The sequence below is a fragment of the Drechmeria coniospora genome, chromosome 01 (genome assembly GCF_001625195.1).
Source record: "Drechmeria coniospora strain ARSEF 6962 chromosome 01, whole genome shotgun sequence".
Taxonomy (NCBI): domain Eukaryota; kingdom Fungi; phylum Ascomycota; class Sordariomycetes; order Hypocreales; family Ophiocordycipitaceae; genus Drechmeria; species Drechmeria coniospora.
Window position 1 is genome coordinate 12,054,449 of NC_054389.1, and position 21,160 is coordinate 12,075,608.

A 21,160-nucleotide genomic window follows, 5' to 3' on the forward strand; every position below is an offset into this window, starting at 1 on the left:
TATCAGCACTCACGGTAGCTTCATGAAGGATACATACTTGAATTTCTGCAGAGGACCAAAACCAATCATGGAAAATACATCCAACAATACGTTGAGTGACTGGTCCAAGAATGCGATTTTTTTGGAGGCCCCAACCCAACATGGCCAATCCGGGAGCCAGCGTCGATTGGAACTCTCAACGGTGAGCGCATGGTGCGCATGTGTAGTTGGCCTAAAAGGGTGACAGGGCATGAACACATCGAAGTTGGTCGTTTTTTTTTCGGAATGATCACGGGCTCTGATCATCACAACCACCAATCCTTTGAAGGTGCCGATGCACCATTGGATCCCTTGCTGTTTCGAGGTGGAAGGGACGGTGTCTGGTTCATGTATTCGATAGCTGTTACTGCGCTGTGAAACTCGCCACTTGATGAGCCATGGAGATTGAGTGCTTGAAGTGCGTCGCTGCATAACAAAATGAAAGGAAAGGTTTCCAGTGACCCAGTCGCATCATAGCCAGTCGCACCATGCTCGGATCTCATGACTAGAAGGGGCAAAAGTTTGCTCAGTGCCACGTGTGCTGCATTCCCGCATGGCCACAGACGTGGTCATCACCGACGGTTAACGAGGCGGAGAGTTGTCTATAACACGACCGCACCAGGCCGGCTCCATCCCATGGCTGCGGGCTCCTTGGCTTGAGTTATCGCACATCTCCAAGGGCGGCGGTGTCATGGCTTCCAGGGCCGGTAGTGGCATCTGCGGCGACTCCAGCTTCCTACGCGGATCGAGGGTGAGCTGAAGGGTACATGTAGATACCATGTCGGAAAATACCGTAGCGGTCGAGATGCTAGAGATGCGAGCGATGGTAGGGGGGGGCGTGGCGCCGGAAATGGAGGCGTCGGGGAGCAGCCGTTCCGACCGACGCCCCCGCCGATTCAGAAGACGTACGTGGACAGGAATAACGTGAATCCTGGTGTGCTGGGCTTCGGTAACAGGTGTCGAGGCCGTCACAGTCGTCATATGTTGATGGGTCATGGCCGTTTGGTGAGGGCGAAGGGATCCGAGCAGTGACTCGACAAGGGGACGTCGGCCATGGCCACGAGCTTCGAGGTGCCGTCGGACGGGACCGTCGCAGAAAGCTGCAAGAGCGAGAAAATCTTTGTTACGAGCTTGATGACGGGACGGCTGGCGTGGACTCGATGGTCGCTGGTCCTTGCCGTCGAACCGCCTGAGAGGGCGGTTGATGGAGGCAACGGAGATGGCGAACGGACGAGCGAAGCCGCCTCTCCCCTCGCCGGCCTACACGGCCACGGTCATGCCCACGCGTATGTCGGCCGTGATTACTTTTCTCGTTACTGGAATCGAGCGAGACGATGTTGCAGCAGTTGTTTATGCGGTTCTTGGCTGGGCTGCTGCCGCGGGCCGCTGGAACAGGCAGACGGAGCAGAAGCACCAGGCTCAGCACAGAAGCATCAGGCTCAGCATGAGCATTCCGAGCACGTGATCCCTTCCATATTCAATCGGCCTCGTGTAAAACCTTTGTTCTCGAACCTTCGAGCACCTTCTACGACTATAAAGGCGGTCTCGAGACTCTTGCGGCTCAAGTACCTTCTCGTACCTCGCAGGAGCAGCTGTACAAGGAGACCGTAGTCGATGGTGCGGATGTACAAGTATGTTCCTGTCAGTACCGCTGCGGAGGCGCACGGCTTGTGCCTGCTTGCTCATGTACTCGTCTGTACGCCGAGATACAACACCGCTAACACATGGCATCGTGACACTCACGCGGTGGGAACGAAACGGGCGTACGTGTCAAGATTTCAATCTTGACCCGCTCACCGCCAACGGTCCTTGATCGTCCACATATCACGGTGCCCATCGCACAGCCGAATCCAGGGCTCGAATGTGATTCAGATGGGCTCATAGAGAGAGGAGAAATATCCCAGCAAACGTCCCGTCCGCCCGTCACAGCGCCCCCTGTCCCGTTCGTCCCTCGTCCCGTTAGTCTCGCGTTCGGTGTCCGTCCGGCGATGCTCGCGGATGGCTCGCTTCCCGAGGCTCCCGTTCCTCGCTTCCCACGACGAGGCCGGCTCGAAGTGTTTCGCTCACGAGGCCGACTCTCCAAAGCCCATGAGGGCCACGACGGCTGCCTCCCTGCCGACGAAGCCCATGTCGTCCTCGGCTTGACCCATGGACACGCCGCCCTTGCTCCAATCGACCATGAGGCGACGGGCCTGCCATATGGCGAGGTGCTTGTTGAAGCGGTGAATCTTGGTCACCATGCGGCTCAGCAGCGTCTGGCGCAGCGTGCGTCGCCAGTCGGACGCCTCGATCCAGCGGATGTCGTCGCGTCCGATGGGGCAGAAGGTCTCGGGTCGGCCGGTGAAGGGGTCGACCATGGAGAACTCAAGCCTCACCATGGCCGGGTTGCAGCTGTAGGCGGCGGTGGCCGAGACGGCGACGGTGCAGGTTCCCGAACCCGCACAGGCGGCGACGTCGCCGTGGCGGTCGGGCGCGACTGGAGAGCAAACATCGGGACGGAGCGTCAACGACGAATCTTTCGGACGCGGAGCAGGGAGGGCCGACTCACGGCACATCTTGCCGGCGACGACCTCGGCGTCTACCTCAAAGTCCATCTCGGGCCGCAACAGCTCGCCGGCCGTCTCGCTCGTCCAGCCGAGGAAGGCGGCGTCGAGGAAGCCGTCCATGCTCTGGCGCGTGACGGCCGGCGTCGCCTCGTCGTCGGTGGCCCTTCCGCAGGCGTGCAGGACGGCGAAGAACTTGGCCAGCTGCGGCTCGCTGAGGTGGTCGGCGCACGAGATGGGCCGCCGCATGCCGGGATGCCTCTCGCCCCTCTCGAGCGCGTCGAAGAGCCGCCGGCGAGCCTCCCGAGCGGCCTCGGGCGAGATGCGCGGACCCGTCGCCACGTAGATGGGAGACTCGGAACGCCGCCGGTGCTTGGGGGAGCGAGCGGAACGGGTCGCGCTGGCCGGCCGCGAGGGATGCTGTCGGTGCTGTTCGGTTCGTCGAGGCGGCACGGGGATGCCGTCGGCGGCCATGAAGCTGGCACGCGAGCAGGCACGACACTTGGCGAGTGAGGGCAGGAAGAGCGACCGAGACGGTGAGGGGCCGAGAGTTGGTGAGGGAGGTGGTGAGGACGAGCGGGAAAGGTGCGGGCACACACATGCGAGCGAGGGTGCGGTGTCCACGACCATGCGAGCCCAGAGAGGCGGAAACGGGAGATGGATCGACTCGAGGCCGGGCCGAGGACGACGGGCCGGACGGAGAAGCTCGCGTCGTCTATGAGAGGCGTCCCGAAGAAAAGAGGCGACGCGAGAACTGGCTCGATTCGCACCACGAAGCGTCTCGTCTTTGCCCGCATCGCCTATCGCTTCGCGTGCGGTTGAATGCGCTGCTGCGTGTGCGCTAGTGCCAATCAAAGGTACCTCTTGTGCCAGCACAAGTCACGATTGCGCGGTGCAACCAAGCAGTTGTGTTCAGCAGTTGGCCATTGTATTTTCTCTGCTGACGGTGATGTGCTGTTTATGGTGGCAAGTTTTGCATTTCTCATGGCCATTCACAGTCATGCCCGAGCATGCCTGAGTTCTGAGGCCGTCGTCACCTTCACCGGCTTGCCCTTGACTGTCTGCACTGTCTGCACTGTGCACAGGCACTTTAGTTGAGCTACATGTACTTGCATGTACTTGCTATAGTATTGTCTTGGTAGGTGCAGCATTGGTATCTCCGGGGAATACAGTGTGCCTGTACAGTGCGAGTGTGCTCCGTGCAGTCCACCGGTCCTTGGCGCCGGTAGCGTTGCTAGTGCCTCTGACGGATGAAAAGACGGAGCCAATCACAGCGCAGCAGCTGTCCCGTTTGGGAACTTCTGCCTCCGTCCCCCGCCTGCCCTGCTTGTGGAGAAATGCTCCTCCGTTCCTGCATGGTTTCGTTGCGCTTTGTGCTCTATACTTGGTTTTGTACTCTTGCACAAGTACAGAGCACATTTACACTGCACAACGAAAGTACACTTACAGTACTTACTTGTACTTGCAAGTAACTGCTGTGCGGAGAGCGGATCAGCACTGTATTCCGTACTTGTACAAATGAGTACATGGACTGACTGTAGACGTGCTGAAGCACCGCGTCATGGGCTCGGGGGGGTTTCAGCGCGACGAACGGATGCATGCCGCGAACAATTCGGACCTGGCGTTGGAGGGACATTATTGACGAAGGCAGCAAGGAGCCGGGATAGGCGACAATAGCAACAGGTGCGGCATAGATGGATGCTGGTTTTCGTTGCATCTCATGCCGCCTCGCCCACAGCCGCCTCCGATGGTAGGCATCTTTGGCCACGTGATGTACCTTGGAGTACACCTACATGCATACGCACCTTCATGTACAGTGCATGTACTCCAAGGTATCTGAACTGTACATGTACGCACGCTCAATGATTCTTTCTCATGTACTGGTACTTGTACTGGTACTTGTACTGTACTGGTACTTGTACTGGTACTTGTACTGTACTGGTACTTGTACTGGTACTTGTACTGTACTGGTACTTGTACTGGTACTTGCATGTATGTGCAGAGTACTTGGTGATACTTGAGCTACGCCATACAAGTTGGTGCGGCGCGCTCCATAAACAACTACCGGGTAATACCTACTAGGTAGTATGTAGGTTACTCCGTCGTAGAGCCAAGTACAACTACAGTACACCTACAACCAGTACGTCACTTGGTAGGTGCAAGTACGTGTAGTGCCTGGACATGCACGTGCCATGTACCGAGTACAATGTAATGAATCATGGCAAGCAGCGACAGGGAGGGCGCCCACGTCATGGTCCAGCATTCTCCAGTTCTCCAGGGTTGCCGCCTGCTTTACAACGACCTGCTAGCCATCTCCTTGCCTGCTCCCGCATTTCGCCATCCTGCGTCTGCTGCGTTGCGTTCCACGAGACGCCCTCAAAGGCCTTCCCTCCTCGCATCCGTCACCGCGCCATCCTCCAGTATCCTCGGCTTGCATCGAAACGCCATCTCCTTGGGTCTGGTGGTTCGAGGAGGTGATTCGACAAGAGGCCTCGTGCTCCACCTGACACCGCCCGGGGGCAACGCGGACGAGCAACAAGGAAGCAGGGCGCCGTCGATGGTGATGCCAACCCGTCCTTGGATCGGTTGCGGGGGGGGGGGGGGGGGGCGTGTACCGTCGGGATGCGACGCAAGCGTGGGGTTTGGAAAGAGCACATGCATCCTGCCGTGATGCTGACGGCGAGTCTGGTTGCATCGCGACGCGCACGGCCGGCCGGCAGGCCTACTCGAGGACGACGACGCTGAGGAGGTCATTCTTGCCGTCTCGGATCTGCACCGTCGTCTCGCAATCGCTGGTCAGCGGAACGCCCGACGAGCACGACTTCTTGAAGTAGTCGCCGTATTGGCTGCAGCTGTCCTGCAACCCCGAGTCGCACATCCTGCGCTCCGAGCTGCACCAGATGAACGGCTCCCCCCGGCAGACGCCGCGGAGGACGGCCTGGAAGGTGACGGTCTGGATGCGGCACGTCCTGCCGGCGGCGCAGGTGGACGCGTACTCGACCGTTCGCGTCTGCGTCGTGAGGTCCGTCGTCTCGTCCTTGTAGGTGCCCGACACCTCGGCGAAGCCTCCCTTGCCGCTGAAGAGCGTCGAGACGGTGGCCTTGGCGCTGATGGTCCAGCCCTTGGTCGTGCCGCGGGCGACGGCGACGGATTTCGTCGACTTGATGGTCCCTACCTCATCCTTCAGGTTGATGAGCTCGGCGTCGACGTGCACCGACGGGATGATGGTGACGTTTTCGATTTGCGCCAGGTAGTGCCGCGTCCAAAACTCCGTCGTGAAGCACTGGCCCACGTTTTGGATGCACGTCGGCTCGAACTGGTTTGCGCCGTCGTAAAAGGGCGGTCGGTCGTCGTCCATTGTCATCATCGCCTTGGAGAGGCGATCCATGTAGGCGGCAAGCTGGGAATTGGGCACCGGTTCCACGGCCGAGATGCCGCTCACGAGCGCGGCAACCACCAGTCCGCACTGAACAATTCGCTGCATCGTGATGGTGTGAAGGCGAGAGGATCGTTCGGATTGCAAAGGAGGCTGTGGTTCAACCTTGCCCGGCAATGTCGACCAACGGAGCGACATATATAGACGAGCCTGGATGCAGATGAGTCGTCGGAAAAATGGAATAAACGGTCATCTTTGTCGTCGTGAAACAAACGAGCGCCGACTTGCCCCTTGTCGTGATTCCAGCATGAGCCAATGTTCAGACCCAACGTCATGTGCGCCGGTTCCAAACCTCGATCCGCTTTAACCCAAGGCCTGTCCATCTCGGCCCGCATCAACTTCGGAGATTTTGCGCATGCTTGACAGCGCGTTGCCATGTGGGCGCCTCCACGGTGGTGGGATACGCCGTTGACGTGAACGGGGGTTGCTTGACGTTCCAATGCGGATCGAGCAAGCATCTTCCCCCACGCAGCGAGAGCAATCTCCGACCCGCACCGTACCCTGCACGTATTCGAATCACCCTGCTGTTTTTACTTCCGACTTGGAAGAGACCGCATGATTCGGAATGCGGCGCATTGCCTGGAGCTGTCTAGACAAAACTCCTTCGGCGGGGGGCCAGCTCTCGTGGCGGCACCGACGCACATCTGCCAGGGGCGAGCGGCGCTGCCAAGGCAGGACTGACAGAGGCATTTACTCTGAGATGAGACGGCTTCGGAAGCTCATGCAGTTCAAGGTCAGGTCATGGTGACGTGGCATCCGCCGCATGTCATGTCGATCGTCATATTCCGACACTTGAACGGTGGCATGTCGTCGCGGCTGCCGTCACAGGAGCAGAGATGGGGCGAGGACGGATGTTGACGATCCAAAGGCGCACACACGTGCGTCGGATTCGGACGAATCGGCGGTTGGCGAGGCAAGGAAGATGGACCTGTGCTTGAGCCTTGTTCATCTGATTGTCGAGGACGGGCACGTTTGGAGACAAGCCAGCCGACAAGGTTTGCGGTCGGAATTCCGTCTCCATCGGCAGCCTCGGGTGTCGGGAGCCGGAAATACCCAGGATCCTACAGGCAGTGATTCGAGAAGGGGTTTACTCTGCACCGCAACATCAGCATGCCTCGTCCCCAGGCGGTGATTCGAGAAGGGGGCCTCCTTGCACCGCAACATTGGCATGCCTCGTCCCCCGACGGAGTGCCCTCGATTTGGCTGGACAGCGTTGCTTGCCGTGCCAGGGTTGAGAGAGCGAGCCGGACATTGTCCTACATGGTTCTCGAGTGATGGTGCATCGCATCGCAGATGACCATGGACCGTAGATTGAGGTCGACGTCGCGTTTGACGTGGTGAGTGCACCTTCGACGGTCCAAGAATTAGCATCGTACCGTCAAGGACATGTTGCGTAGCATCCAGGCAGTTTGGACGTCATTCGGACTTGAACTCGAGCCATCACAAGGATTGCCATGTCACGTTTGGGGGACAATTCGATGCATCGAGTCTTTGTCTGCGTCGTCTGTTCTTGGTTGCATCATGGACGAGACGTATGGCTGAGAACTTGTGCGGGCAAATCACATCATGTCACCTGACCGCCTGTTGGAGTCGTATGCTTGGGGCGCTTTTTTGGGGATCATGGCCATTGCACGAAATGGAGGGGAAACTAAATTGACCATAATTTCATGGCAATCCCCTTGGCTTCGCAAGGAAGATGTAGAGTCCCTTGGGTAAAAATTCCGTTTGCGTGCGACGTATTTTGACCATCGTCACAGAGAGCCGAGCGAGCAAGGTTGGTGGTGCCCATTCACGATGAAAACCAAGTGAGCTCTACAGCAGGAACACAAATACGTGGATCCACCACTGCCATAGCTTTTCGTCATTACGGTAAAATGGAATAATGTACGGAGTACCGAGCACTCGGTAGATGGTGCGCCATCAGAGATCCCTTGAAAGCATGGTGCTGGCCATCCTTGTCGGAAGCGTTGTGTCATGTTGGTTGGTACAGGGTAGGCAGAATTATATGAATCGAGAGGCCGATCGTGTGTCATGCAAAGCATGCATGCGGTTTCGGCGACATGCGCAGACGACGATACACACCATGTCAACCCTGTCATGTCATGTATTGATGAGGTGCGTACCGCAAGACACTTTGATGACCACAACGGCCATTTGTTTCCGCGGCGAAAGGCGACAAACGTATGAGCAGGTAATTACTCCGTATCGAGGTATGCATGGCACGCCGACAATGAAGATCCAACATGGTGCGGGGGAATCACAGGCTGATCCCTGTGGCGCAAAGTACAAGTACAGAGTACCTCGCAGAGCGTGATGCTGCCAAGTACCTACCAGGTAGTAGGAACATGTGCTCATTGGAAGCAATAACACGGGTTGCCGTCCATGACATGCTTCAGCGGTGACGCTGCTGAGACGTGGTGTCTCGCAAATGCGTCGACGCCGAGGACAGGTACCGGAGACGGGCGCGGTACAAGCTGGCATATCGGGTGGGTGGTGGTGCGGGCCGTCACCAGCAAGTACGCGGTACCTCAGCTTCGGGTCAACCACCCCCCCGGGCAGGACTCTGCTTAGGGGGCCTCCGGGGGCTCTTAGCGCAAGCTGCAGCGACAACGACGCTGTGTTTGTCACTGTCCATTGGCGCTCGATTCGCCCCCCTGCAGTGATATAAGCACTTACGTGGCGGTGAAAGGTGCTGTGCCACGAGGCAGGCTTCGGAGGGACGGGCAGCAAGAGCGATGGCTCACCGTCTCTCTCGATCCCTTCGCCGCAGAGGACAGTCATCAAACTCGTCTTTACCTTGACGAACCCCCTCATCCCATCCAAGCTTCCCATCCAAGCTCACCGCGTGACGGACGCAACGCTCGTGCGGCTCGCCTCGACGCATCGTCGATGAGGGAAGCACAATAACGGCGTCGCCCTCGGCCCAGGACCAGCGGCCATGGATCGGATGATCTACGTTCCCGGCCCTCAGGCCAAGGAGCAAATTTTTCAGGCCCAGGGCCACATGTTCTTCTCGCGTCAGACGGCGCTCGACTTTGCCGACGAGTTCGTCCGCAAGGCGCCCGGCGGCTGCACCGGTCCTCATCTGCCGCAGCTCTACGAGAGGATGCGGACGTGCCTGGGCGAAGGCGAGCAGGTCGACATCTGGTTCGGCCTCTGCAGGCCAGACACGACGGCCGGCCAGGAGGAGTTGTCGTCGGGCGAGCTCGTCGGGCACACCTGGGCCCTGCACCGGACGGCCGACGGCGAGGAAAAGCATCTCTGGGAGGTCGGTCGAGGCACGCCGGCCATGGGCGAGGCCTTTGCCGCCCGAGCGTTCAACGCCTACCGCGAGGCCATGGCTCGCTTCCTCGGCAAGGGCCCGCCGCCGGCCGTGCTCGTGGACCAGACGGGAATGGCGGCGGAGAGGCCGAGGGAGTTTAAGAGGAAGCCCATCATCTCGCGGGCGCTGTCGCCGTCGAACCTCTACCACGCGTCGGGCCGCATGTGGTACTTTGTCGAGCTCGCACCGCCGCCGACGACGGTGGACGAGCCGGTCGTGCTGTCGCGGCCGATGCGATCCTTTGACGCGCTCGCGCTCTCGGCCCTCGCGGCGCTCGCCTGGGGGGAGCCGCCGCTCGTCTTTGGCATCAGCAGCACGACCGACATGCTGGGGAAGCTTCCGACGGGGTTCGTGAGGACGACGTACGAGGCCGACGAGACGGTCAAGCGACGGGACGGCGAGATTCTGCTCGTCATCTGAGCGAGCTCCCGACGCAGTCGGGGTAGGGATGCCATGGCACCGAGCGAGGGCGACGCTACGGAGCAGGAAGCAAGCAAGCAAGCAAGCAAGCAATCAAGCAATCAAGCAATCAAGCAATCAAGCAATCAAGCAATCAAGCAATCAAGCAATCAAGCAAGCAACACATTCATGGCCACGACGGCCGAGGTACCGATGCATGTGCACAGGATGTGTACGCAAACAGCGGCGGTCCACGTGTCAGCGACACGAGCTTCGACGACGGACGAGGCAAACGATGGGACTGACGACAATGGAATGAGGGCGATTGACCAGTCACGCCGACTCCGCCTCTCCTCTCTTCCTCCCTTGCCCCCCTGCCCTCCTGCCCCCATTTCCCCCTCCCTTTGGGCACTGCTGTCGTCGGAGACAAATGTCGACGGTAACAGACAGTGCTGGGGAGACTTGGGGTCATGTTGCGGGGGTTTTTATTTTTCTAGAGCGCAGACGAAAAAGAAAAGCCCGGGAGAGGCCAACCTTATTATCAATATTGCCTTGGTTCTAAAAATGGCCTCCCCCCCCTTCCCGCCGAAAGGTCACCACCCACCATCCTCGGACGGAGGCAACCCGCAATCTCCCTTCGCTCGAGCCTTGGGAAGCAAAACAGCCACCAATCTCGCAGCGGGCGACGAGTGCGAAAATTGGTGCCAAAGTCGGATGGACCATGAGGCGTCCGTTTCAAGCGTCCGATCCAGCTACGCGTACGGAGTGCTCCGTACTTGCCTGCCCATGTACAGTGCCCGAGTGAACAAGGCGGATGAAGAATGAGGGTTCGGTGGGGGATCATCGACAACTCGCAAGCGGCCATGCCACAGCAACAACAAGAGCCAGGGCCAGGGCCAGAGCCAGAGCCAGAGCCAGAGCCAGAGCCAGAGCCAGAGCCAGAGCCAGAGCCAGAGCCAGAGCCAGAGCCAGGGCCAGGGCCAGGGCCAGAGCCAGAGCCAGGGCCAGGGCCAGAGCCAGAGCCAGAGCAAGTGCGAGAGCAAGAGCGACAGCGACAGCAGCACAAAATCAGCCCTGGCCGCCGAGGAGCGGTTCTCGGATGAAGCTCGCCGAGGAGCTCCAACACCAATAAGAGCTCGTCATGTTCAGAAATGCACCCACATATTTGGCACGAATGCAAACGCCATCCGAGCTCGAGCGGCAAGGTCCGTAAGGCTTTCGCTCCTCGACGCTCCTCGACGCGCACCAGTCCGAGGTCACTTTGACAGTCCGTGGCACATGACTATCGAAGCCCATGCCAGGAGCTCGACGGGCCTGTCGAAAGCCAATTGGCCGCCCGGCGCTGAAACGGAAATGGGGTCGTCAGCCCTCTGGGGCGGCTGAGGTGGAGGCGAGGGCGACGACGGCTCTGCTAGCGCATCGCAAGTGCTCGAGATGGCATGCGCTCGCTCGGAACTCGGGACCTGATTGGGGTTCTTCACTTCCTCCGTCCTTCAGTCGGTCCTCGAAGAGGAGGGAGGGGGGGGGACGCGCCAGCGAATTCGACGAAAGGGAGACGAGAACGCCTCGACGCCTCGACGCCCGCGAGCCCAGGCCAAACCGAGGAGGGATATTTCCGAACGGACGAGGCTTCGACGATGCAGCCCAGATGGCAGGTCACTTCTCGCCCGTCGCCGAGGGAATGTGTACCTTGGTCGTCGACGTCCTGCGCGCTGGCACCGACTGTACGCACCACACGCAGCACGGCGGCATTCGCTTCGTCGACGTTCGGGACCTGCGAGCCACAGCAAACACTCTTTAAGGCCGCCCTTCCCACGCACGCCCCTTGGCGCGCCACCCGATTCGATTCTCCTCTCGCCCTCCTCGCCTTCTCCTCACCTTCTCCTCGCCCTGCTCGCTTTCCTCTCCTCCGTTGTCCTCGTCCCTTCTCCTTTCTGTGCAAGATACCCCATCTCCTTCGTCGCCATGGACGCTCAGCAAGCCGATCAGGCCCAGCAGCAAGCCGCGGCCGCGGCCCAGCCGGCCGATACCGTCACCCCGGCACCGGCGCCGGCGCCCGCCCCCGGCTCGGCTCCTACGACGGCTCCCGCGGCTCCGGCGACGGGCACGTCGCACAGCAACGGCCCCATCGACGAGCAGGATCTCAACGACTGGAAGACGCGCTTCAACGACGTGCTTGCCCGCCCCAGCGAGCACATCAACTCCAAGTCGGCGGCCCAGGCCTCGCCCTGGCACGCGGGCTTCTTCGAATGCTTCAAGCCCATCGACCTCTGCCTCATCAGCTGCTGCTTGCCCTGCGTCACCTTTGGCAAGACGCACCACCGGCTGCGGAAGAACGGCGACCTCGTGGGCTACGAGCCCATCAACACCTCGGTATGTTGCGCCGCCTCCCTCGCGCCCCGACGACGGCTGACGCGCCTCGCGCCCCCCAGTGCCTGCTGTTCTGGGGTTCGACTTGCTGCTGGCTCTACTGGATACCGCTGGCGATGCAGCGCCAGAACGTGCGCGAAAAATACAACCTCCAGGGCAGCTGCCTCGTCGACCTCGCCGTCTCCTGCTGCCTCGGCTGCTGCACCGTCATCCAGTCGGACAAGGAGGCCGAGTACCACGAGGCGCTGCTCAAGAGCTCGGGCGTGCAGCAGCAGTACCAGTCCAACACGGAGATGACGTACCCCGAAGCCAAGCCCGCCGGCACCTGAGGACCTCGAGCGTCGGAGGACCCGGGGACCCGATGACCGGGCCGGGGGTCCTCGTCGCCTGCCGCGCGCCCACCACCTGTCGTTGCTTGTATCTCGCGAGGGCTGTAATGGTCGAGAGGGCCCGCCCGTGCGCCGTTTGCTTTCCGCACCGCTTGAGTGCTTCGGATCAGTGGTTCAAGAATATGAATACCCCCCAACTTCAGAATCCATCTTTCACAACCATGCCCACCGCGGCGACGGCACCCGCATGAATGCTTCGTGCCCCCTTGCCGCCATCGCCGTCCTCGTGTCTGCCGACGTTTTTGGCGTCGGACCGCGTCACCTCGTATTCCGGGGACCTTGTTTTGCGTCGAGAGCGTGACGAGAGACGGACATGGCGCATCACGCCTTGCCGCTTCGAGGTCGGAAGGTCCAGTTCGATTCACGTCCGGCTGCGTCGGCCCGTAGTCGTTGCCGAAACAGCCGCAACGAGTGGTGGGAAGATGAAATATGTCGCACGTCCGTCATGGCCTGCCGCGTACGACGGACTGTACAAGGGCCGAGTCGAGGGATTTTATGCCGGCCGTCGCGATGCCAAGTTCGTGATGAGCAGGAGAAGACGTGGCCGATGGCATTAGGGATACCTCATGTCTCTCCAAACGCCCGTGGACAGAGCCAGGTCGAGTGGTGAGGTGACGCGTTGAGCATGATGAATTTGCGGTGAATATTGCTCGGAGCTGTACGGAGTACCGAGAATCACATGCACGGTAAGCGAGCACTGCCGAGGCCGCACAGCAGGTGCATTGTACCTGTACTTGTTGTGCAGTGGGCACAGTGCGGTGACGGTACTTGGTGCGACACTGGCGCTGTGTCATCATGGGCCCGAACTCCAACGTGTCACCAAGAGCTCACACTCGGCACACTTCTGTGTACTCTGTACTCTGTACGGAGTAGATGGACAGGTAATCGGCTTCTGACCCCAACCTATTTAGGGACACGAATGGCATTTCTCGGGTCGAATCGTGCGATCGATCGATTTCAGGAATGTCGAAATGTCAGATACGAGATCCCTTTGGGGTTAGACGTCTACCGTTGCGAGGGGCTAATCTATTTGCGGTAATACTCGGTCGAACACATGTAATACAGAGTAGTTGTACATGTACTCCGTGGATTTACTGTACATGTAGCTGTACATGTAGTTGATGAGCGACACAAGTACCAGCTCGGTGCGGAGTACTTGTGCCTGGACAAATGCAAGTAACTTTTACAGTTCGTGCTTGTTCCGGCACTGTAATCTGGCACATTTAGTGTCAGTTGCTCCGTACGGTGTACTAATTGCAAGTTCTTGCGCAAGTACAGAGTACAGTTACTGTAGGTACTGGGTACATGGTGGTACCCACATTACTCCCTGTTCATGTACTTGTACTTGGTTGCAATTGCAGTACGCGTCCTGCACAAGCACAAGTACTTACATGTACAACTACAGCAGAGTGTCCGAGCCAGCGCATGTGCAGTACTCCGAGCCGATACCCGGCTCTGTACGGAGTACCTACTGTACTTACTAACTCACTTACAGTATGGGGTACACCTACTGTAGTTGTTATGTATACATGTACTCGGTACTTCGGCTGTTCGCTTCATGCACAAGTACCTGTACTTGCTTGTACACGACTTGCCTAGTAACACTGTGTACGGGTCTATCCGGATAAAGCTTGGCGTTGTTCATTTCTGACCCGCCGACAAGGAAGGTGCTGACAAGTCGTTGCTCGTACGACTTCACCTCGACCGCCTCGGCCTCACCGCTTCAGGGGCATCGTGTCTTTTCCAAATTTTCATCCTCCGCACGCGACGGCCTCACCCCCCCGGCCGCCTCTCGCCTCGCCTCTCATCCGATAGCGGCCTGAGCCTGCTACCGACCAAGCCCCCTCGAGCCCGCCTTTGTTGCTTCATCAAGCGCGGCGGATGCGGAGAGCTCGAAGCAAAGAGCAGAGCAGCACCGTCGTCTTCGTCGGCCACAGGTCAAGTCAATACGGCGTGTCGACGACCCGCCGTTGTTCCCTCCATCTCCCGTACCGACCGACACGGTGGCCTCGACTCTGCTCCTCGCAGTCCCCTTCTCCTCCGCCGCCGCCGGTGCACGAGGGGGAGCGCTAGCTGTCGCTGGCGATGGCGTCGACGGACCTCCCGCCGACGCCGACCGGGTACGATACGATGCTCGGCAGCGACGACACTCGCACGGCGGACGGTGAAGAGAAGCCGGACCGTGTTTCCGTGGACCCCGCGGAAGGGGTCGTCGAGGGACCGGCGGCGAATGGCCCGAGCAAGGAATCGTCTCGCCCGGACGACGGCCGAGAGCGCGTCCGGCTCGTCAGGGGCGACGACGGCGCCTTCACCTTTGTCGACGGCTCGCGTCTCGTCAACAACCTGCCCTGGATCGTCGGCTTCATGGAGCTCGCCAACGCCGGCGACTTTGCCGCCAACGTGTGGAACCAGGTGCCCGTGCCCGTCTACGCCATCGTCTTCATGGCCATCGGCGGCACCGTCGCCGGCATCCTCAGCGTCTTTGCCTTTCGCGACGCTCGCCTCTCCTGCAAGAACGTCCGCTTCCTGCGGCGGCAACGGCGGGAGCAGCAGGCCGAGCGCGCCCGCCGCCTGCGGCATGGCCTGTCGACGCTCGACGTGGACGTCCTCATGGCCGTCACCTTCCGCGAGTTCGGCAGCGAGGTCATCGGCCGCTGGTTCATGGACATTCTCATGGGCTGCGGCGCCGTCCTCATCTGCGTCGGCACCTTCATGGCCATCGGCGGCGCCGACCCGGCCGTCTACGAGGCGAGCAACATCCTCTCCGGCTACCTCGGAAACGCACCCATCGCCCTCTTCGGCCTCGTCAACTCGGCCTGGGCCGCCTACATCTTCGCCAAGGCTCGGGGCCACGTGAGGGCGACGCGCGAAACCCTCAGGGGCTCGGCCGCCGCGGCCCTCGTCAAGCGTCGCAGCCGCAACGTGCAGGTGTTTTGCGCCGTCAACGGCACGGCCGCCATCCTCGGCGGCCTCGGCTCCATGCTGACGGCCACGTACTGGTGGGGGTACGTCATCCTGATCCCCGTCATCGTCGCCTCCGTCTTCTGCAACGTCTGGTGGCGACACCGCGTCGGCTACACCCGCTGGCACCCCAAGCCCGGCGAGTTTCCGGCCCTCGTCCCCGCCGAGCTCGTCGCCGAGCTCGAGTTTGCCGCCCGCGCCGCCGTCGTCGCCCGCGAGCGCGAGAGGTCGCCGATCGACGAGTTCGTCGCCGACGCCGGCTCGGTCCGCGACGTGCTCGCCTTCCTGCGTCGACACCTCTTCTTCGACGCGTTCTGCCTCCGAGTCGCCTCGACGCCCGACCTCTGCGACGCCCTCGGCGGGAAGCATCAGCCCGAGCTGCTCGTCGGCATCGACGAGCTTCTGGCCCTCCCCGAATCGCTTCACCCGACGCTGCTGGCCACGGCGCACGCCTACGTCGACGAGTTTGGCCGGAAGCAGTTTCAATACCACGAGCGGTACATGGCCGAGCTGCTGGGCACATACTACAGGATAGCAGGGAATGTCAATTTCGACGGAAACTCGGACGTCACGGAAAAGCAATGATGCATGAAATAGAGCGCGCGACGGCCTGCAATTTTGCATACATGGATGGATATGGCATGGCAAATACAAGTGATGACATTGCTCCGTGAATAAACTCGTACGATGAAATGGCGTACGATGAAATGGCATTCCATCTCGGCAGCATCTCCATCTCGGCAGCATCTCCAATGGGTCGAGTCTCGAATGAAACCATGGTTCATTCCACCTTACCAGCATCCTCACAGTCCCTGCTCGCGCCTGTGGTGCCGTGGACAGTTTCTGTCGCCTCGTTTTCGGCCTGGGAGAGTCAGCGTCACGGCACCGACGACGGTTCCGTGTGACGTACGGCGGTTCCACGCAAGCAAGCCACGACCTTTGCCGTGACCTTGGCCCTTTTCTTCAGGCCACGACGGCATCCGGCGGCCGAGGGCCAAAGCTCGCCATCAAGTCCGCCAGCGCCTGCGCTCCGTTCTCGCCAAAAATGAGCTGGGCGTTGGAAAGGGTCTCCTCGGCGGCCTTTTTCGTGCGGGCAAACATGCGGTTGTCAAAGTCGGCGACGCGGGTCGTCAGTGCGTCCGAGAAGGAAGCGTCATCGCTCGACGCCCGCCAAGCCCCGGTGATGGCGGCGGCAAGGTCGAGAGCGTCCCACAGGGCGAGGTTGACGCCCTCGCCCGCCCAGGGCATCATGAGGTGCGCGGCGTCACCGACGAGGGCGACGCCAGCCTTGGCCTCCCACCGATGTCCAACGGGCAGCATGTACAGCGGCTTCAGGGGCGGCGCGAGGGGGCCCGATAGCTCGACCTCGCCGTCGCAGGCGCTCGCGATCAATTTCTTGTTCAGCTCGCCCCAGCTCGCAAAGAGACTCGGGCTCGAGAGAAGCAGGTTCTTGAGTTCGGCGAGGGAAAGCTGGCGGGTTTGGTCGGCCCAATGCCGTTCGTCATCGTCGGCGACGGCGACGTACAGAGACACCGAGTCGTTGGTGCAGCGGTGGGTGAAGAGGCCCTTGGCGTCGCCGAGGATCATGCAGGAGCCGGGACCGATCATGCTGGTGAGCTCGGGGTGGTTCTCGGTCACGCGTAGGATGTGCAGCGTGTTGAAGCTAATGCCGCCGTACTGCGGCTTCACGTCCGTCAGCAGCGGCCGCACCTTGGACCAGGCGCCGTCGGCACCGACAACGAAGTCGTGCTCCGACGTGCCGTCGGGGCCAAAGTCGAGCCGTATCCGGCCCTCGCGAGTCCTCGTCGCGGCGAGAAGCTTGTGCGCCCAGCGGACCGCGGCCGGCGGTGTGGCGGAGAGGAGCAGGTGGGCGAGAGAGTTGCGGGCAATCTCGGGTCGGTAGGTGATGCCGCCGTCGTCGCGGTGGACGACGGTGCCGTCCTTGGCGATGATGACGTCGTCCTCGCCGCAGTCGGCCGTCAGGGGAAGAAAGCGGTCCCAGAGGCCGCAGGCTCGAATGGCGGCGAGGCCCGACTCTTGGTGCAGATCGAGCATGCCCGAAGGCGTCGACAGGGCCTCCTCGGTCGGCTTTTGGCGGAGCTCGTAGATGGTAAAGGGAATCCCCTCCTTGTGCAGCAGAGCCCCGAGACAGAGGCCAGCCGGGCCGGCGCCGACGATGGCTATGCTCGGTCGCGGCATGCTGTACTCGGACGTGTAGGTGCTCGGCGGTGACGATGCCGTGATGAGATGCGATGATGGCGAGGGCACAAATGACTGTCTCGAAGAAGAGGCGACGTGTCGTGACTTGTGTGCGTCGTTGCCTGAGGAACGAATATCCATCGGAGCGGTCAGACTCGGCACGGCAGAATCGGCATCGCTCACCGCATTGCGTCGATGAGGGCAGGAGCTATCGGGGTGGACGAGCTCCGAGTGCACCTGCCTCGCGTCGACGAGGGCAGGAGCTCTCGGGGTGAACGAGCTCCGAGTGCACCTGCCTCGCGTCTCTCGGGTACGACGTCTCCGCCTCGGTCCCGAAGTGGGGGCGCCGGTCACGGCCGCCAAGCCTTGTGCCGCCCCGGCCGCCACTAGCCGATTGCGCTGCAAGTACTCCGTACGGAGTACTCCGTACCAAGTAAGTACTTTATGTACATACTGTGCTTACTCCGTTGTCGTACTGTACTTTATGTACATTCTGTACTCCGTTCTCGTACTGTACTTGCAGCAATAAGTAAGTATACTTGGGTTCATACTTACGTAAGCAGCACTTTTGTACAACGAAGTACTTGTACTTACTGTACGGAGTACGGGGAGTACAAGTTCAAGTCCTCCGTACTCCGTTCTGCACAGTACGTACTGATAAGTACATAAGTACGTACTCCGTACAATAATGCAAGTACTCAAGTACGTACTCCGTACAGTACAGCAAGTACTCTGTGGCACCAAACCAGCCACAAAGAATGGGCGGCACAGTCCAATTGGGCTTAGTAATACTAAGTGCTATATGATGCGACATACTCCGTATGTACCATCGGCCTTGCAATTTCACCTACCCTACAGTAGCTTGGGCGTTCTCCTGCTTGAGGATTGACAACCTCCTGGCACCGGTACTGGATTCGTGCATCGGCGTATCGGCTGCAAAATGGCATGGTAATACGGTGCATGCATATATCGTGCTCCTCTCGGAGAATCCATCTCGACGAGAGCGGCCGAGATGGTTCGGCCACCAGGAATCAAGACATGCGAGGTGAGAGATTGTTCGCAGCAATTAGTATATTGCCACCCATGGGGCGAATAATCCGGCCATGGCCCTGGCCTCGCAGATTCTATCTATATGATTTGTGTATTGTGCATGTGTATATACAGGCATAAACAAACGACATGTGTGAAAGAGAGCACCGTTACCCAAGCGAACGACGGTCATTACTCGTCGGAGAGAATCTATGTACAACGCGAAAGGAAAGGTAAAGGACGGACCCCGTGTTCCATAACATCGTAATCATGCTCATGAGGCGATTAATATTAGTATTATTATTGCGTGTTTTGTGTATATCTGCCATCGTTCGACGCGTTAGCAAACGTTGACGGCGTGCGCGCGCGAGGGATGGGGGCGAGGTCACCCATACCCATCTTCTATCTCTAGGTCGTGCGCGTCACGACGGCCTGTTTTGCCCGTCGATTCATGGGTACTAGAATTTGGAAGAGAGGTGTGTCTCAACGCACGCGGAGACCCGCCCTCGGCGCATGGTTGGAAACCAATGCTATGGGATCATGGGAAACCTGTCCTGTCGGATCGTTTCAGCCATGTTCTGGTGGATTCGCTGTGGAAATCCCTTCTAATGGATCATGAAGACCCGGTGTCGCGATGCATCGCTGACGTCATTCGTGGTGTGTGCCTCGTCGAGGGAGGGCTTTGGTGGTACTAATTGTTGCCTCGTGTAGATGGAGGACGTGAAAGACATTATTATTGCTGCCGCCGGCAACCGCTATGCTTGTTCCATTGTCGTATCCATTATGATCCTTGTCGTAACCAATGTGATCTTTGTCGTATACATTATGATCCTTGTCGTAACCAATGTGATCTTTGTCGTAACCGTTGCGATCTTTGTCGTAACCATTGTGATCCTTGTCGTAACCATTATGATCTTTGTCTTGCCAATATGATTGTCGTATGATGGTCTTTGTCGTATCCATTGTGATCTTTGTCGTACCCATTCGGTCATTATAGCCCTGTCTCACGTTGGCATTTCGCCTTCTCTCGGCGCCCCCTCCCCCGGCGCCTCCTCGCACGGCACGTCCCGAGGACAACATACCAGACTGGGGCTCCGTCATCACGAACTAGTTGCTTCGTTTCGTACTAGTTTGTTCATTTGTCGTACCGCCCAGGAATTCCTCTGCTTTGGGTCGGGATATCCATGCGGCGCCCCGAGTACGAATGCTGCGATGCGGTCCAAGGTGGGATGCAACGAGGTAGCGTCGATTGATGGATGGCGACGAGGCCCATCGCCCGTCCATGCCTTCCGTCCGTCTTGATGGAGCGGCATGGAAAGGGCTGGGTCCTTGTCGGTAGAGGTTGTCGGTAGAGGACGTCGGTAGAGGACGTCGTGCCTCTCCGATGCGATTCTTCGACGTAGGTCGGGGTGGATGCGCTGCAAAGGAGGCTCATAACTGTCGCGGATTGAGGTTTGCGTCCTTGGTACTACGGACGATCATGATGGACATCTGATCGGATGGGGGAGCAAGTGTCCCAAGAGTCTCTTGACGGGTTGATGGCCTGACGTCTGTCGTCCCGGAGGATAGAGAGGCTCAATATATAGCCGTTCCGTCGTCGAGGAGAGAAGGTGCGATGGGTGAAGCAACTGCCTAGCTTGGCCCGATGCGTGGGTACCGACGGACGGAAAGCGCAACCCGATGCGTCCGAATGGGTTCCTGCCGTATTCGTGGTGGAGCCCGAGTGGGTGGCTAGTTGTGGCTAGTGATGGCTAGTGATGACTAGTCACGACTCCCCCGCACGGCTTGCCTGAGGCTCCCCAATGACTCCTCACGACTCCTCACGACTCCTCACGACTCCTCACTTGACAGATCACCCCCCCGATCGCTAGATCCCCAGTGACGAAAGCTTAATGGCGGCGAGATGGCGCCGGCGAGATGCCAAGTCGACCTGCCATCGTCGGCGCGAGGGCCAATCTCGATCGATTCCAAGCGCGAGGAAACGTGCGGTGGCGGCCATCGTCTCATCGATTTATGCTTTTCTTCCCGCCCACCAAGGAACACTCCCCCTCTCGCACCCGCCCGCGACGACGGCGATGGATGGAAATGTGGGAATCCGCTGCGCGTGCCATCGACCCAGCAGCCGCCCATTGGCTTCCCCTGGCCTTCTCGGCCCCTGCTCTGCGCCGCCATGTTCATGCGAGCCGGCCTCGTCGCGAGGCAGTGGCATCACCGACGCTCACAACGCGACCATGATCGGGGGCGAAGGGGGCCGCGCCGGCGCAAAGTGACGAGTCTGACGATCCCCTCAAACCCCACCCTTCCCCGCCCGTCGCTCCGGCGGACGCCTGCTGGGCCATGACCTGTCGTGGGACGGCGACGACCTGTCGGGGGCGTCAACACCCGGGCCAGTACAGCCGGTGAATTAAACTTTGGCAGCGTTGGCCGCCCGGCGCGCGTTGCCTGCTCGCCAGGACCTGTCGTGCCGCCATGACGGTGATCCTGTCATGACGGC

The 21,160-nt window shown here is 59.8% G+C and overlaps 9 protein-coding genes across 9 annotated transcripts; 4 read left to right on the top strand and 5 right to left on the bottom strand.

Annotated features, from left to right (window-relative positions):
* Positions 1 to 600: 600 nt before the first annotated feature.
* On the bottom strand, positions 601 to 1,749 carry DCS_03219 (uncharacterized protein; the record flags this gene model as incomplete). The annotated part of the gene is made up of 2 exons (XM_040800543.1): positions 601 to 1,278; positions 1,588 to 1,749. 2 exons carry the CDS (start codon positions 1,747 to 1,749, stop codon positions 601 to 603), a joined length of 840 nt encoding a protein of 279 aa, XP_040661426.1.
* A 332-nt stretch (positions 1,750 to 2,081) lies between these two features.
* DCS_03220 (uncharacterized protein) lies at positions 2,082 to 3,358 on the bottom strand (the record flags this gene model as incomplete). Its single annotated transcript, XM_040800544.1, has 2 exons — positions 2,082 to 3,039; positions 3,189 to 3,358. The coding sequence occupies 2 exons, from the start codon at positions 3,356 to 3,358 to the stop codon at positions 2,082 to 2,084; spliced, it is 1,128 nt and encodes a 375-aa protein (XP_040661427.1).
* A 1,925-nt stretch (positions 3,359 to 5,283) lies between these two features.
* On the bottom strand, positions 5,284 to 6,045 carry DCS_03221 (uncharacterized protein; the record flags this gene model as incomplete). Its single annotated transcript, XM_040800545.1, has 1 exon — positions 5,284 to 6,045. One exon carries the CDS (start codon positions 6,043 to 6,045, stop codon positions 5,284 to 5,286), a length of 762 nt encoding a protein of 253 aa, XP_040661428.1.
* Positions 6,046 to 8,935: 2,890 nt separating this feature from the next.
* DCS_03222 (uncharacterized protein) lies at positions 8,936 to 9,739 on the top strand (the record flags this gene model as incomplete). The annotated part of the gene is made up of 1 exon (XM_040800546.1): positions 8,936 to 9,739. The coding sequence occupies one exon, from the start codon at positions 8,936 to 8,938 to the stop codon at positions 9,737 to 9,739; it is 804 nt and encodes a 267-aa protein (XP_040661429.1).
* Positions 9,740 to 10,282: 543 nt separating this feature from the next.
* Positions 10,283 to 11,519, top strand: DCS_03223 (uncharacterized protein; the record flags this gene model as incomplete). Its single annotated transcript, XM_040800547.1, has 3 exons — positions 10,283 to 10,506; positions 10,591 to 10,927; positions 11,010 to 11,519. 3 exons carry the CDS (start codon positions 10,283 to 10,285, stop codon positions 11,517 to 11,519), a joined length of 1,071 nt encoding a protein of 356 aa, XP_040661430.1.
* A 164-nt stretch (positions 11,520 to 11,683) lies between these two features.
* Positions 11,684 to 12,417, top strand: DCS_03224 (uncharacterized protein; the record flags this gene model as incomplete). The annotated part of the gene is made up of 2 exons (XM_040800548.1): positions 11,684 to 12,091; positions 12,151 to 12,417. 2 exons carry the CDS (start codon positions 11,684 to 11,686, stop codon positions 12,415 to 12,417), a joined length of 675 nt encoding a protein of 224 aa, XP_040661431.1.
* A 2,145-nt stretch (positions 12,418 to 14,562) lies between these two features.
* DCS_03225 (uncharacterized protein) lies at positions 14,563 to 16,023 on the top strand (the record flags this gene model as incomplete). The annotated part of the gene is made up of 1 exon (XM_040800549.1): positions 14,563 to 16,023. The coding sequence occupies one exon, from the start codon at positions 14,563 to 14,565 to the stop codon at positions 16,021 to 16,023; it is 1,461 nt and encodes a 486-aa protein (XP_040661432.1).
* A 378-nt stretch (positions 16,024 to 16,401) lies between these two features.
* Positions 16,402 to 18,559, bottom strand: DCS_03226 (salicylate hydroxylase; the record flags this gene model as incomplete). The annotated part of the gene is made up of 5 exons (XM_040800550.1): positions 16,402 to 18,036; positions 18,101 to 18,148; positions 18,232 to 18,277; positions 18,348 to 18,428; positions 18,489 to 18,559. 5 exons carry the CDS (start codon positions 18,557 to 18,559, stop codon positions 16,402 to 16,404), a joined length of 1,881 nt encoding a protein of 626 aa, XP_040661433.1.
* A 755-nt stretch (positions 18,560 to 19,314) lies between these two features.
* On the bottom strand, positions 19,315 to 20,148 carry DCS_03227 (uncharacterized protein; the record flags this gene model as incomplete). Its single annotated transcript, XM_040800551.1, has 3 exons — positions 19,315 to 19,752; positions 19,815 to 20,084; positions 20,143 to 20,148. 3 exons carry the CDS (start codon positions 20,146 to 20,148, stop codon positions 19,315 to 19,317), a joined length of 714 nt encoding a protein of 237 aa, XP_040661434.1.
* Positions 20,149 to 21,160: the final 1,012 nt, after the last annotated feature.